General features: G+C 42.4%; 1 protein-coding gene across 1 annotated transcript in view; it reads right to left on the bottom strand.

Moving 5' to 3' along the window:
• Nucleotides 1-16584, bottom strand: part of EXOC4 (exocyst complex component 4) — a 753652-nt gene that overhangs the window by 39197 nt on the left and 697871 nt on the right. Inside the window, exons 16-17 of the mRNA XM_059711814.1 lie at nt 15212-15390; nt 11606-11765 (exon numbers count right to left, since the gene is read on the bottom strand). Of these exons, the coding sequence (XP_059567797.1) occupies nt 11606-11765; nt 15212-15390 (339 nt within the window). The remainder of the gene's footprint in view (nt 1-11605; nt 11766-15211; nt 15391-16584) is intronic.

Below are 16584 nucleotides of genomic sequence, written 5' to 3'. Positions count from 1 at the left end.
GCACCAAGAACACATTCCCCTGTGGGCGGGGTCTACAGAGCCTTCTACGGTGAAACTGCTGATTAAAGCTAATCAGAACTGCCAGAGGCCAGAGCTCCACAGAAATGGGGGTGGGGGTCGGGGAAGAAAGACGTACAACCAGAAAAATACAAGGAAAAAATGTTCGAGAGCCTAATGGAAAGATGAAATCATATTTTAATTAAACAAAGCAAAACAGAGACCCAATATTTACAAGATGACAGCCCTGATTTCATAGGTGAAGAACAGCCTTTGGGGTGGGACTGAACTAACTTTGAATCCTGACTTCTTATGTGAGCTGAGTTCATGGTGGTCCTCGGCCTCCCCTCAGCACTCTGGCTTGTTTTCTTTGAAACTGCAAAGGTGTTGAGAAAACAGAAGGTGGGATGGAGAGAGGGCTTTCTGTAGAAGATGCAACAAGAAAAGGTGGATGCTGGGGAGGAAGTCTGGCCTGGACAAGTTGGTGAAGGGTTGTAGCTCTGCTTTAACAGCTGTAACAACGGTGCCTGTTTACTACTTCTAAGTATCAAAGTTAAACATCATATCCTATTTAGAAAACAGGAAAGGTCAGCTGCCAGCATCAAGCTTTGCAGTGAGAATTTTAATCAAGTAAATGATCATCCTTGGGCTTTATCACAGAACGAGTTCAACGTCTTTTCAGTACAATGCAATCCTTTCCTGGCAGAAAATGGCCTTCCTGGGTGAGTTAATTCAATTTCCTGATGGTGACGACTACAGGGCCAGTGCAGGGTACACAAATAGCACAATTTGATGAGAGCTTTTGGACAAGTCACTTCTGATTTCCATCCCCTGGGATCTTTATTGGAAATAATAACACGTGTCATCTCTGCTAATCTCTGAATCATTCCAATGGCAGCATATCACTCCGAAGGGAAGACACTGTTTGCCAACAATCCCTAAAGTATATATGTGCAAGGCATAGTAACTTTCATTGAGCATAATCAAAAGGAATCTTACTTAATCAAAGCCTCACACCTGAGATATGTTCATGAGAAATCAAACACCAACACTGACAGGTATTTTTTGAGAGGGTTATAAGTACTCATAGTTTTGGGGTGCTTTCTGGGGGATATGCAGACCAGCAGGCATACTCACCTGACTTCAAAGAGCCCTAATTAAACAACCAATTTAGATCAATTGTTGGAATATATAGAACCTACTATATGTGCAATAAACACAGAAAAAGAGATCAGAAGAAAGTCGAATGGTCAGAAACAGGGTAGCAAAGCCAAATGAAGGTTTAATTAGGGAGCTGTAATGTTTAAATCTACTTATACAAAGATCTTAATATTTTTCTCAGAGATCAAGCCATTACAATTCTTGGTTTACTATTACATTTTTTTAAAAAATATATTTTACTGATTTTCTACAGAGAGGAAGGGAGAGAGACAGAGAGTTAGAAACATCGATGAGAGAGAAACATCGATCAGCTGCCTCCTGCACATCTCCTACTGGGGATATGCCCGCAACCAAGGTACATGCCCTTGACCAAAATCGAACCTGGGACCTTTCAGTCCACAGGCCGACGCTCCATCCACTGAGCCAAACCGGTTTCAGCTACTATCACATTTTATTAACTGGTACATTTCCTCCTACCAGGCAGCAAAAGCGATTTAACCCGTCATATTTCTCCATTTACTCCGGCCCCTAAGAAAGTCAGGGCTAACTCTGCATCACCATTACATTCAAGAAGTGTAACAGAATTTTGGGGAGCATTTTCACGAAAAGAATTTGGATAGCAGACTAATCTCTCATAAAAATTAATCACAAATCCACATGGTTAATAATCTTGAGTCAAAAAATCTTGAGTATTACAGGTAAAGGCTAAAAAAGGAGTAGGTTACCCCAGAACTGAAAAGACACCTATACCAATGGCAAAATAAAGCTGGGGGTGGGGAGGGGAGGAGGAGGACCAAACAGAGAAAAAGATGTGAAAATATTTTGGATTTTTTTTAAAGTAAAAAAATTGCTCCCCTAGCAAGACAGAGAAAATGTTATGTGATAGGTAAAGGCATTTCATGTTGTCAGCCAAGTGGCCTCTGAAGCCTACCTCAGGCAGCACCATTCTTTGGAGATTTAGACCACGGTACTCGCTTGTCTGGATGACTGGGGTGTGCCCAGCAGATGGCAGCATGGCACTGCTAATCCCTGATCATACCACCCTGGTCACTCCAGGCAGGAAACCTATAACCTTTTCCTGCAGGAAACCAAACTAATGACTTGGTGCAATAGGTTTATAGTAAGAAACCTACCAAACAGCTCCTGGTGGGGATTAAACATTCTCAGCCCTCCAGAGACCAAGGTCAAGGACAAAGCAGGGTAGGTACCAAGTGATATGTTTTGTTTCCAGGCTTTGCGCTTGGGAACATTCCTTCCCTATCCTCTTCAGGGGTTCCTCTTCCTCCTCACGCCCCTCCCTGGAGATGCTGGTGTTCCTGGGGGTTGTTCTGCACCCACAGTGTTTACTTCCTCTAATAGCTTAAAGGACAACTCTATGCTGATGACTCCCCAAGTCTGTTTGCTCAGCACAGGCCTCTCCCCCAAGCTTCCAAGCTACACTTGCGTATGGGAAGTCTCACTTGGAAATCCCGCAGGCACCTCAGACTCATGTCCACTGAAGATCCTGCTTCATCGAATCTACCTATCCCTCCTCCTGCAGGCTCATCTTATTTGATGGTGACCCAGCTAGATACCCATGCCAGACAGTGGAGGATCATCCGTGACGACTCTTTCTTTACCTTCACGATTCAATCACTCTCGAAATCCTGACAACTTTAGCTCCTTCATACTTCTCAAGTCTCTCCTCCATCCCCACCAGCCCTGACCTCTTCAAGCCCCACACACCTCTCACTTAACAGTCACCTTCCAATGGGTCTGCAAGCCCTCCAGTTTTATTGGCCTCAAATCTATTTCCCACATAGCTGCTGAAATCATCTACTTAGAATACAAATCTGACCATCTCACTTTTCCACTTAGAAGCCTTCAGCCACTGACAATAGGAAGTCCAAACACCTTAACTTTATCACCCAGGAGTATTTATTGAATGTCAGGTACTGCTCTAGGCTCAGGGACTATAGAAATGAATAGTCTTTGCCCTAGAAAGCTCACATCTACTTCCAGTAGATGGGGAACTAACCCGCTGTTTGAAAGCAGCTGCACCATTTATACTCCTGCCAACAATATACGAGGGTTCCAGTTTCTCCACATCCTCTCCAACACTTGTCATTTTGATTAGAGCAACCCTAGTGGGTATGATGTGGTATCTCACTGTGGTTCTGATGTGCATTTCCTTAAAAGTGAATGATGGTGAGCATCTTTTCATGTGCATATTGGCCATCTATGGACCTCCTTAGGAGAGATGTCTATTCAAATCCTATGCCTATTTCTTTAATTAACAAATTTTTCCCTCCAACAGTTTTACATTTACAGAAAAATTGAAAAGACAGTACAGAGATTTCCCAGATAACTTACACTCAATTTCCCTATTATTAGCATCTTATATCAGTATGGTGAATCTATCAAAATGAATGAACCAATATTGACACACTGCTGTTTACTAAAGTTCACAGTTTATTCACATTTTCTTAGATTTTAACTAATGTCCTCTTTCTGGTCCATGATCCCATCCAATTACCACATTACATGTAGTTATCCTGTCTTCTCAGACCCCTTTTGGCTATGATAGCTTCTCAGACTTTCCCTGTTTTTTAAAATATGTTTTTATTGCTTTAGAGAGAGAAGGTAGAGGGGAAAAGAGGGATAGGGGAGAGGGAGGGAGAGGAGGAAAGAGAGAGAGAGAGAGAGGAAGATAGATAGATAGATATCAAAGGGTTGCTTCCCTCCCATATGCACCCCAAATGGAGATTAAACTTGTAACCTGGGCATGTGCCCTGACTGGAATCGAACTGGTGACCTTTTGGTGCATGGGATGACACTCCAACCAACTAAGCCACACTGGCCAGGACAGAATTTCCTTGTGGTTTTTTATGACCTTAAAGTTTTGAGGAGTACTGGTCAGGTATTATATAGGGTCCTTTTCCATGAATATAGGCCTGATGTTTTTTTCTCATGATTATACAAGGGTTATGGATTTGGGGGAAGAAGATCATAGAGGTCAAGTGTCATTTTCATCCCCTTGTATCGAGGGTACATCTGTCAACATGATTTATGCTTGTTCACGTTGACCTTGACCACCTGGCTCAACTACTATTTTTCAGATCCCCTCTACTATAAAGTTACTTTCTCCCAATCCACAGGCATTCTTTGGAAGGAAGTACTCTGTGTATCCTACACTTAAGAAGTGGGCAGACTGGTGCAGCCACTATGGAAGACAGTATGGAGTTTCCTCAAAAAACTAAAAATGGAACTCCCGTTTGACCCTGTGATCCCACTTCTAGGAAATATATCCCAAGAAACCAGAAACACCAATCAGAAAGGACATATGCACCCCTATGTTCATAGCAGCACAATTCACCATAGCTAAGATCTGGAAACAGCCTAAGTGCCCATCAGTAGATGAATGGATTAGAAAACTGTGGTACATCTACACAATGGAATACTATGCTGCTGTAAAAAAGAAGGAACTCTTACCATTTGCAACGGCATGGATGGAACTGGAGAGCATTATGCTAAGTGAAATAAGCCAGTCAATGAAGGAAAAATACCACATGATCTCACTCATTCATGGATAATAAAGACCATTATAAACTTATGAACAATAATAGATACAGAGGCAGAGCTGCCTCAAACAGATTGTCAAACTGCAGCAGGAAGGCCGGGGAGGGTGGGGAAAAAAAAAAAAAAGAAGTAGGAAGTTAGGATCCCCCTCCTTTAGGGTGGAGCAGCTACACAATTTATTTGGAATGCCTCAGCACAGATTGGTCTCTTCTCCTCACCAATATATTCAATCACTTATTTATATCAGTATGGACTCATTGATATTTATTTTTTATGCTTCGGGTTAAAATCCGATGATACTTTTTTTTTTTTTTGCTGCTCAAATTGTCCAACTTTGACCATTAGAAGCTCTTTCAGTGGTTCCTGTGGCCCTGGACACATCCCATCACTGTGTCGTGTGTGTATTTTGTTACTGCAAGATGTTCTAGGCTCATCTTGTATATTTCCTGTCCCAGTCCTAGAATTCTATTTCTCCCAGGAGCTCCGGGTGCTTTCATTTGAGAATACTATTACAACCAAGATCTGGGCACTAGGTGTACTTAATGCTACTGGGGTACCTTTACCTATTCTCTAATTTTGCTATTTGCCTTTGTATTATTGAGTTTTAAGAGTTTTTTATATGTTCTGGATACAAGACTCTTTATCAGATATATTATATACAAATATTTTCTCCCAATCTATTGGTTATCTTTTCACTTTCTGATTCAATGTCTTATTGAATTTAACAAATATGGTATATTGTACTTTTCCATATACTAGTAAACCCGTGTTCAGAGGAGGCATTTCAGGCAGGATTTATTTTATCCTTTGGTCCTTAGGTCTCAAATGGCTCTTTCTCTACCAATCAGATGTCTCTGTTGGCTTCTGTGGGATAAATGTTCCCATGTATGGGCACTATACGTGGGCAACATAGGTCTTCACTGGGTAAGTGAATATATATAGACCAGCTCCAAAGCTAACTCAGAGTTGCTGGAAGGGAACTGGAAAGGGATGGGTGTGGCACCTGGGAGCAGAGACTGCCCTTCATTAAAAATGAAACTGCCCAGGTATTTATCCTTCTAGAGCAGGGGTGGGGAATGTTTGGACTGCGGGCTGCATAAGGCCTGAGAAATCATTTGGTCTGGCCCTGCCAAGGCATTAGGGGTGAGTTATTGAAATGTTTGACCAAATATAGCAGGGTAATTTTTAGGTTGATAATTTTGTATGGCCCACAAATGATGTTATAAATATCATTGGCTTGGCAATGGCCCTTGGCAAAAAAAAAAAAAAAAAAGAAGAAGAAGAAAAGGTTCCCCACCCCTGTTCTACAGGGATCACAAGTCTGCTTTATGATGGGAAACACATCATACCGTGAGTACCTATCCCGGAAAGCGCAGAGCTTTCTCAGTCAGCACCCAAAGAGAAAAGAGAAGCTGCCCATCTGATTTTTTGCATCTCACAACAGAAACACTCTAATCACTGCATTCCCTCCCAGGGAACTGAGGAGGGAGGAGCCTGCTCCAAATGTATGCACAGCTTGCTTCTACACTAGGTGAACTGTGTAGTGAGGATAAAGAAATGCAACCAAAGCATTTCAGGCCTCTTGTGGGGCCTGTCAGTGGCCAATTCTCTGTCCAGAGCGATGTAACCTACCCACAGCATTTGACACAGATGAAGACACCTCCTCTCAAAATACTTTCTTCACCTGACTGCTCGGACAGCCTCTCCTGGTGGTCCTCCTACCCCTGACTCTGCTTCAGGATCCTCGCTGGTCCTGCTCCAGCACCCCAACATCCAAACAGTGGAGTGCCGCTCAGTTCCTGGACAGCTCCTCTTTCTCCTGTAATTTGTTCTCGAGTGCTCACCTCTTCCTTTCTCTCAGCCTTAAATCCCAGCTTCATGCTGATAAGCCAAGCGCCTCTTCCCATCCCAAACCTCTTTCCTGAGTTCTAGGTTCGTATATGCAGCTCTCTTTTTCATCTCTATTCAGATGTCTAATAGGCACATTAAACTTAACATTCCAAGCCCAAATGAACTTTTGATCTCCCCTTCCTACCTGCCCCTTTACCCCTCTCCCACAATCCCAATTCTGGCTCATGGTCGGGCTCATTTTCATTTCAGTAAATGAAAGCTCCGTCCTGTGAGCTGCTCAGAAAAAGAACCTTGGAGTCATTGGCTCACTTGCAACCTTCAGCAAATCCTATCAGCCGCATTTTTAAAATATATCCTCGTCTGACCGCCTGCCATCCTCGCCACTGCTGCCATCTTGCTGTGAATCACCACCATCTTTCACTCGGATCACTGCAGTCGCTTTCTAACAGCTCCATCTGCTTCTGCCCTTGCCTGCAACCTCCTCTTCCCAATCGTCTATTTTCAACCTAGCAGCCCGAGTGATTCTTTTACAGTGTCAGTCAGATGATGGCACTCCTCTGTTCCAAACCCTAACAGCTTCCTACCTCACTCACGGTGAAAGCCAACACATCATTACAGCAGGCTTCAAGGTCGCAGCCTCTTAGATTAAACCTCTGACCTCACCTCCTACTCTTCCCCTTGCTCATTCCTTTCAGCCACACTGGCCTCTCTGCTGTTCTTCAAATGCCAAGCACACTCCTCCCTCTGCGTTTTGCTCTTCGATTCCCTCTCCTGGAATGCTCTTCCCCTGGAGAGCCACCTGATCTACTCTCACTCTTCCCTTAGCTCTGTCCTTAAATGCTGCCATCTTATTGAGGAATTCCACAAAAACTCCAAAACTGAAGGTTACATTCATTATACCCTGGTGCACTCAATTCTCCTTCCCATGCCTAATTTTTTTTATCATAGCATATACCTTTATCTGACATACATATATTTTACTTATGTCTGTCTTGCCCCACAATAATGCAAGTTCCATGAGGGAAGGATCTACAGAGGATGCATACTCAATAAATATTTGTTGAATGAATAAATGAATGAATGAATGAATCAAGGCAGGAACACAAGGGTGAGGAAGTGTTCATTTCTGTGTTAGAATTCCCCTCACCACTCCTAAACCTTAGCTTTCATTTCCTTACCTTTGTCAGACTGAGGAATGAGAGATACCATTCTCAGGAAAACAAAAATAAGAAGAAAATCAAAGTGAGATGACACCTTGAAGGAGGAAAGCAGAAAATAGAAGTGACAGGAGAGATAAAGGAGAAAAGAGAGGCAACTGTAATGAGAGAGACAGACACAAAGAGGAAATGGGGGTGGGGGAGAGAACTAGGAGGAAAACTCTGGAATATTCTTTCTGAGTAATGGCCTCACAAACTATAAACACTGCCAGGTCTACTGTGGGAACTTCAGTGCCCACTCAGACTCCTGAGATATGCCAGACTGTCCCTAGCGACTCAGCCTGGAGAAGTGACAGCTCAGGGTAGAATAATCTCTGATGACAGGAATTAAAAAGCACACTGATAAAGCCTTCCACTTTTCAGTTAATCCCAGCAATTTCCCAGGACAAAGCCTCTTTCTGAGTTTGAAAATTAATCTTGGAGTCAGAGGGTGAGAACCACAGCAGAGGTCATTACCACAGGGCACAGGGTCTCTGCAATTCTGGTGATCACAGGCCGTCTTGACCCTTTGCTCACCCAAAGTTTATCCTCCGATTAGAGATTAGACGGAGCACAGGAGTGTATAAAAAGAGACAACTTCACAACACCCTGAGCAGAAGAATGAACATAAACGGAGTTACCCCAGAGACCTCATTTCTTTATTACAGAAAGGGCGCTAATTTTCCCACTGGCCAGAACGGCTACGGAAGAGAGAAACCACAAGCATCTTGCAACTTCTTGTTAAATAAGTTTTCTGACACATGGTGACTGGTGATTAATTACTGTGTTAGAAGACAACATTACTATAGAGATTGGCCGGAAATACAGCTGCTGTCCATGCTTGATTAGACATTGCCTAAGGAATGCTGAGGCACACAGCTCCAGTCTATCATTTCTGGCTATTTTGGTACTGCTGTTACATTTATTTTACATAGCTTCAAGTTCAGGAGAATTGATGGAGCCCATTTCACAAAGCTGTCCCTACCGAAATCGGAGCAGAAAAAGGATAAGGCTGTAAAGTGTGTCTATGTCGGTGTATGAGGGCAAGAGAAAATGAGGGACAAGGCCTGTGAAGAGTAGGGATGCATTATTCCTCTCTGTAACACTTTCCACTCCACAAAGAAAGGACTGCAAGGGAGATGATTGGTTTCTTATAAGCCTAGAAGGAACTGACCCATGTCGCTGATTAAAACTTTCAGGGCAGTGACGATAAAACTGAACTTTGGCGTTATCCAAGCCCTTCACCAATACCAAACGAAGCCTGGATTTGGTCCCTGTTCATTAGTCCAGTACACATGACGAGCACTTACTCTGGACCAGGCATCGAGGAAACAGGGAGAGTCTCGGCCCCTTGAGCTTACAGTGTGGTAGGGAGATGTCTTCTGACCCAGGATGGGAAGGACAGAATCACCCAATGCCATGCACTTACACTAGCCTACTTCCGAACCCACCAAGAGTGGGGAGTAACAACAAGCAGTACCTGTCCTACGTTTCAGCTTACACCCATTCCCTGGACTTCAGGCACAGGTCCAGCTGGGAAAGGCAGGCCTCGGTTGCCGTTCTATTATTTCACTCAGGCCACCGATGCCAACTCCAATACTGCCCAGTCAGCATTCAATATTCAGATGCCAGTTTTTTCTAGTGTGTGTTTGAGCCCCATACTGTCTGCCAAAAACTGTGTTAATTTACTTACTTCAGCTAAATAAAAAAAAAATCATTTAAAAAGGATGATTGGATTGCGGAAAATATATTCCTCCGAGAATTAGTAATGCTTTTCTCTATCCCTCAGGCCTCCACGTTCTTATGTTCCCCTTGTCAATGTTATTATGAGACTAATTCAATAATGAGATCATTCCCCATAGAGCGGCCAAATAAATGCAGCATTCAGTCACACCTGGTTTCTCTAATCTGGGCAAGAAAGGCTTTCCACCAAATTTAGCCTAAAATAGGGAATTTAATGAACACACACACACACACACACACACACACACACACACTCTCACACATGCAGGAAAAAATAAGACAGGGAAGAAGGACAGAGAAGCAGAAGAACAGAGCAGCAGTGGAACAAACGCAGTGACAGATTGGAGAAGAAAGGTTAAACACGAAGATATATGACTATGTGATTCCAAAGCAAAGTTCCTAGCATACGTCTTAATAATTGTCAAGGTAATATAATACTTCATCGTTCCTTAAATGTCTCGAGAATTGTTTCAAATTTTCTTGAACTTCTTAGGGAATCAAAATATCAAGCGAAAAGACACAGAAGTACTAAATATGAGGCAGGAACACTCTGGATTATTAAAAACAAATGACTTCTTAGCCATAAAGGAGTCTGTGGAATAATTCAGCTAGATATAAGATTAGCACTGAGAAGCCATAATCATCATCTATCCTCTTCAAAACTGGTTAAACTTTCATTAAAACACCAAAGGTCTGATGACTGAAGCAAGGTATAAATGGTATTGAGACCTCATAAAGAGAGAATAAAATTAACTCGCAAATTTGAAAAGACACGTTATAAAGACACATTAAACACTGAAATCAGCAAACCTAGAAAAGAGGAAGTGCCGTTTAAAAGCAGCAGCTTCAGTTACAGGAAAACGAGGGGAGGCAGGTTCCCTTTGGGACGAGATGGAAGAGATGAGGAAATAGGTTCATGTAAAAACACATTCAATACCTGTTGTTTACAATGAGAGAAAAAAAGGGAAAACCCAATGTCTGCAAATTTGCAAGTTATTAAATAAATAAATTATGGTTCATTTACAAGAAATTAAAAGTAATATTTTCAAGAAATAGTAAATATGGGAAAAACATGTTTTCAAAGAGTATAATAATCTGATATGGAAAAATTCAATTAAATGAATATAAAGCCACATTAACATAGTTTTAATTTTGTAAAAAGAGAAATTGCATGTATACGCATGTACAAAAACTCCCCTACACACATAATACGTGCACAAAAACCAGGAGAAAGTATACCGAATATCATGGTCTCTAGACTAAAAGTTTACAAGTAATGTTTATAATCTTCTTTGTATTTTATATCACATACTAGAGGCCCAGTGCACGGATTCATGCACCAGTGGTGTCCCTTAGCCTGGCCTGCACCCTCTCGCAATCTGGGACCCCTCAGGGGATGTCGGACTGCTGGTTTCAACCAGATCCCTGCAGGCCAGGCCGAGGACCCCATTGGTGCTATCTATATAGATGTTATGAATAGCATATAATACTTTTATAACCACCCCCCCAAAAAAGTTAGTAAAGTTTTGCAGCAAGAAAAACTTAGGTTAAACAATAGGAAAAAGTACCTAATGGATGTTTTGTTTCCAATAGAATTTTATAGAATATCTTTCTTTATGACTGATGAAAACCTATTTCATTTATTTTTGCTTTTTAAAATTTGAGGTATAATTGATATATAGCATATTCGTTTCAGTTGTACAACATAATTATTCAATATACATATGTATATATTGCAAAATGATCACACTAAATTTAATTAATATTAAGCAACTGTTTTAACTTTTTCTTTTTAAAATATTTTTTCCCCATTGATTTCAGAGAGGAAAGGAGAGGGAGAGAAAGATAAAAAAAAAATCAATGATGAGAGAGAATCATTGATCGGCTGCCTCCTGCATGTCCCACCCTTGGGATTGAGCCCACAACCCAGGCATGTGTCCTGACTGGGAATCAAACTGTGACCTCCTGATTCATGGTTGATGCTCAGCCACTGAGCCACACTGGTTGGGCTAAACTAACTTTTTAAGAACCAATAATCTACTTTTAAAAATGACTCATACGCTTTGGTACAAGGAACTGAGCCCAATCGTCCCTCTTACCTTGCAAAGTCCAGGTCTGCCTCCCGTGACATGGTGATGTTGGTTAAATTCTGCTGAAGAACAAAAATGTTCCTGCACATTTTCTTGATGCCAGACTCACTGATGCGCCGGAAGTACTGGGCACCATTAATGAGGATGCAGGAGATCAGGTGTCCTAGGCCTGACGGATGGGCACAGGGTTGGGGAGACAAGAAACAATAGATTAGTGACCTCTTACATAAACTGACACACAGGATTTCTCTCTTCTAATCCTCCACCATTTAAATGACCAAAGAATACACATCTCTGATGGCTGCACCAGCTAATGTCACAATGATTTCAGAGCTGCCCTGGTACTGAAAAATGGGGAGACTTTGCTGGCAACAAAACCTGGTAAATCCACAGCTCTAGCACCAGCACGTACACCCAGTCATGCCAGGGCTTGGAGAAAATGCCAGGTTTCATAAACTATTACAGTGCAGGAACTCTTTTCCTGTACAGGTATGTTGGGAGTGGAGAACACATGTAAATACAATGATGTGTTTGACCTCCTCTTTCTACCACAAAACATAGGCGTATACGCTACCTCAAAAGTTGCTTCGGGCCCTACCTAAGCAAAAATAAATCAATAAGAAATTGGGCTATTGGCACTGACGCTAATACACCTCAACGCTGACAATGGAGTATATTTCTGAAGTAGCAATTGGAGAAAATGTAAGCAGAAGCAAAGTGTGAAAGAAAAGCAGATCATGCATTAACTGTTGAGTTCCTCCAAGATGGCTATGGGCATTTCTAGAGTCTGATAAGTGGTTTGTTTTTGTCTCCAAAGGGCTATCTTGAGGTCTAGGAAACTGACCAAGAGCAGGTCAGAACATCAACACCTACAGGTCCCATTCAGGGTATCCATGTAATTGAGTTCAGAACAACCCGAGGCACATGTAGATTACCATTTCAAGAAGCCAGATTCCAATTCTAAATACTTGGAATTAAGTAAACTTCTAGTTCTTCTTTTTCCTTTTTTTTCTTGCAGAGCTGGACTCTAGCAGGCTGTTTCCCCAGAACTTGAGTGCTAGTCTGACGAGTCCCATCGGTCTGCTGTATTTGTTACTTTCCTCTTCTGAAGGCATAGTCCCTCCATGGTGACTGTGGCTCAAGTCAGAGCTTAGGGTGAGTCTTTGGGTGTAATGGCTCCCTCTGTCTTCAAAATGAGTTTCCCCTCCATTAGGATGAAGGTGGCAAAGGGAGAGGAAGGTGTGCGCTCTCTTGTTCTGCTATACTCACCAACATTGCTTCCAGCCCATAAACCCACTTGCATGTGCTACTACTTGAAAGTGAGGAAAAGACACACAGGGATTTTTACATTAATGCCAGACGATTGACTTCTGTGAAAAATCTCCGTAGGTCAAGTTTCAGCTGCTACTCCTGAGCCCATACCTCAGGGTATAATTCTGTTCTGCCATTTGCAGTAAATTCTAGTGCAGGCAATGGGTGCGGGCAAGTGGATTGTTTGTAAAGAATAATAAATACTGCCCGCCGGTGTGGCTCAATGGTTGAGCATCGACCTATGAACCAGGAGGTCATGGTTTTGTTCCTGGTCAGGGTACATGCCCCAGTTGCAGGCTTGATCCTCAGTAGTGGGCGAGCAGGAAGCAGCTGATCAATGATTCTCTCTCACCATTGATATTTCTATCTCTCTCCCTTCCTCTCTCTCTCAAATAAATAAAAACACATATAAAAAATAGTAAATACTAATAAATATATTACATAAAAATTTATGTAATAAATAATAATAATAAATAATAAAGCCAATCAGAAGTTGGTCTGCCTTATGTTATCACTACACACCAGCAATTCTAAACCACAGCTGGGTGAAGTACTTCCCCTCGGCCACGCATGGAAGCCTGAGACCTTGTCCCCTCCTCTCCCAGCTTGGGGAAACTCAATATTATACCTTTTGAATTTAGAAAATGACATTGCAGAGAAATAACTGGCTTTTAAAACATAAAGTCTGAAACTTTCCTAGTTAGAATTAATTCTAAGTCAGAGGATCAGGCCTGTATTTGAGACATGGTCTCCCAGCAGGATTACATGTGAAGAAATGCCTGGGCACAATGAGAGGAAAACTCTGGGAGAGAGAATGTAGGGCTTGGGAGAGCCCCGGTGAAACCCAGAGAGGACACTGTGCAGGAGGGAGAAGGGAATTCTCAGACGGGCGCCTCAGATTCAAGCTATGGAGTGTGACCGCGGCCCCCAAATCCATTGTACCAGGCGCTCACTAACAGCTAGCTTTATGATATGATTTAAAGAAAAAATAGATATCCCAAGAAACCAGAAACACCAATCAGAAAGGATATATGCACCCCTATGTTCATAGCAGCACAATTTATAGTAGCTAAGATTTGGAAACATCCTAAGTCCCCATCAGCAGATGAGTGGATTAAAAAACTGTGGTGCATCTACACAATGGAATACTATGCTGCTATAACAAGAAGGAACTTTTACCATTTGCAACAGCATGGATGGAACTGGAGAGCATTATGCTGAGCGAAATAAGCCAGTCAGAGAAAGATAAATATCACATCTCATTCATATGTGGGATATAATGATCAACATAAACTGATGAACAAAAATAGATCCAGAGATAAGGGGCAGGGGGCGAGGGGAGGTTAGAGATCAACCAAAGGACTTGTATGCATGCATATTAGCAGAACCAATGGACACAGACACTGGGCGGTGGGGGCTGGCCAGGGGTGGGAATGGCTGGTGGGGGGAGGAGGTTAAATGGGGAAAAAGGAGACATATGTAAAACTTTAGACAATAAAAACATAAAAATAAAGGAAAAATAGGATTTGGAGGTCCACATTCTCTGGAACACAACTGTTTCATGAAGCAATCAACAGCCAGGCATCATCGCTGCCTCTCTTCAGGTGGCTACAGTCCTTTAGACGACGCACCTCTTAATAGTTGTAAACAACACTGGTTTCATTCTGAGACACACCGTGGATGCTTTGAACACCCAGGTCTATGGACAAAGAAACCAAAACAAGAAAAGAGGGAAGGCAATGTGAAGTCCTGACAGGGATCCTAGGAGGGAATTCAGCATGAAAAATTACCTGCCTGGCACCACTGTGCTGTCTCTCATTCCCTCCCCTGCCTGTGGCCTGCCCTGAAGGCATTCAGGATGCAGCCTTCCTAAAATCAATGCCCATCGGAGGTTGCCTTTGTTTTCCCACAATAATGCATTCTCTGAGAGAAAATGTTAGCCAGGAGGGATTTTTCAGGGCCCTCTCCTCACGGTGTATGTTTCTTTTTCTCTTATGAGCTCCTCTGGAGTGAATTCGGGGCCCTCCACACATTTACCCAACTCTCATGAGTGGCATGTCAGGGAGGCAGCCGGCTGCCATCTGCCTTATCTTGGATTAAATCTCCTTATCAACCGGGAGCAGATGGCAGCCATATTGTTGTCTACCTGGCCATACAGAGATACCAGGCATTGCTGCTTTAAGCAAAAAAGATATAAAAATTCCAACAACCTTTCCCCACAAGTTTTAAACCTCGATAATAGAGAAAAATCAGGCCACCGGCCCCTCCTCTCTCCTGAACACGCAGGGATGGGGCAGGGCTGACCTTCAAAGATGTACTGGAACTTGTGCTGCTGCAGGCTGGCACTCATGGCCTCTTCGATGGCACTGATGTCTTTGTTGAGCTTGACCACCAGAGGGTCATAGTCCATACTTTCCACGTTGGCAACGATAGCATAGTTCCCCTCCTTTGCAAGAGGGATGAGATAGTGGAAACAGTGAACCCTGGAAAAGACAGAGAGGTGGGGAGAGCAATGAGCAATTCATCGTTCTGATGAGAATAATGATCTTTTTGTGATAGTGCACTCAAATATTTGCAGAAGCAGTGGCCTGTAAAACCGCATGTGGCCCTCCCCCCTTCACCAGAAAGCCATTTTGGTTACTCCACAGAACAGGTAAGTGGCCCTGAGCCAATCAGCGTCTGTGGTTCTTGCTTATTTAATCCATACGCTGTGGGGGAGAAATAGATGAGCTCTAAAATTCTTGTCAGTGACAGGACTGCATGCATAGTGTGAAAAGCATTAGATTTTTCAACAGATATTGTTGTAGTAAAAATGAGAGGCAGAAGGCACAGATCTAAAATGTGGAAGCTGTATAATGAGACTGCATTGGTTTCAATTCCCAATTCCAATCCTTATTAGCTGTGTGACTTCAGTCAAGTTATTTTCTCTCTCTCTGTCTCCGTTTCCATAGCTGTGCAATGGGAATGATAACAATTCCTAAGGAGCTACCGCATAGAAAGTGTTTCGCAGAGGGCCTGGCACGAAGGAAGTGCATAGTAAGGCTGGATGACATCACTATTAGCATATTTATTAATGTTAGTCTATTACTTAAATAAAACACAAAACATCCATGAATTTGTAAAAATTGTGCTAGGCCCTGGGAATGTAAGACTCAATTTGAGTCCTTGAACACTACAGCCTGGTAGGGCTGACCAAGAAAAAATGGCCACAAGAGGGCAGTGTTTCCCCAAGAAGCACATACACTGCGAGTGTGTCTGGAAAGGGCATATCTGAATGAGCTGGAGGAAGAAGTGCACTTTATTTCTGTGTTGAAATGGCCTGAGTCATTTTGGTTATGCACAATTCTTCATTTCTTTTTATTACATTTTACTGAATTTATTGGGGTGACATTGGTTAATAGAATTATGTCGGTTTCAGCCCTACCATTCTATAACACAGTGGTTCTCAACCTTCCTAATGCCGCGACCCTTTAATACAGTTCCTCATGTTGTGGTGACCCCCAACCATAAAATTATTTTCGTTGCTACTTCATAACTGTAATTTTGCTATTGTTAGGAATCGTAATGTAAATATCTGATATGCAGGATGTATTTTCGTTGTTACAAATTGAACATAATTAAAGCATAGTGATTAATCACAAAAACAATATGTAATTATATATGTGTTTTCTGATGGT

The sequence above is a fragment of the Myotis daubentonii genome, chromosome 10 (genome assembly GCF_963259705.1).
Source record: "Myotis daubentonii chromosome 10, mMyoDau2.1, whole genome shotgun sequence".
Classification (NCBI taxonomy): domain Eukaryota; kingdom Metazoa; phylum Chordata; class Mammalia; order Chiroptera; family Vespertilionidae; genus Myotis; species Myotis daubentonii.
This window is presented reverse-complemented; position numbering and strand designations above follow the sequence as displayed.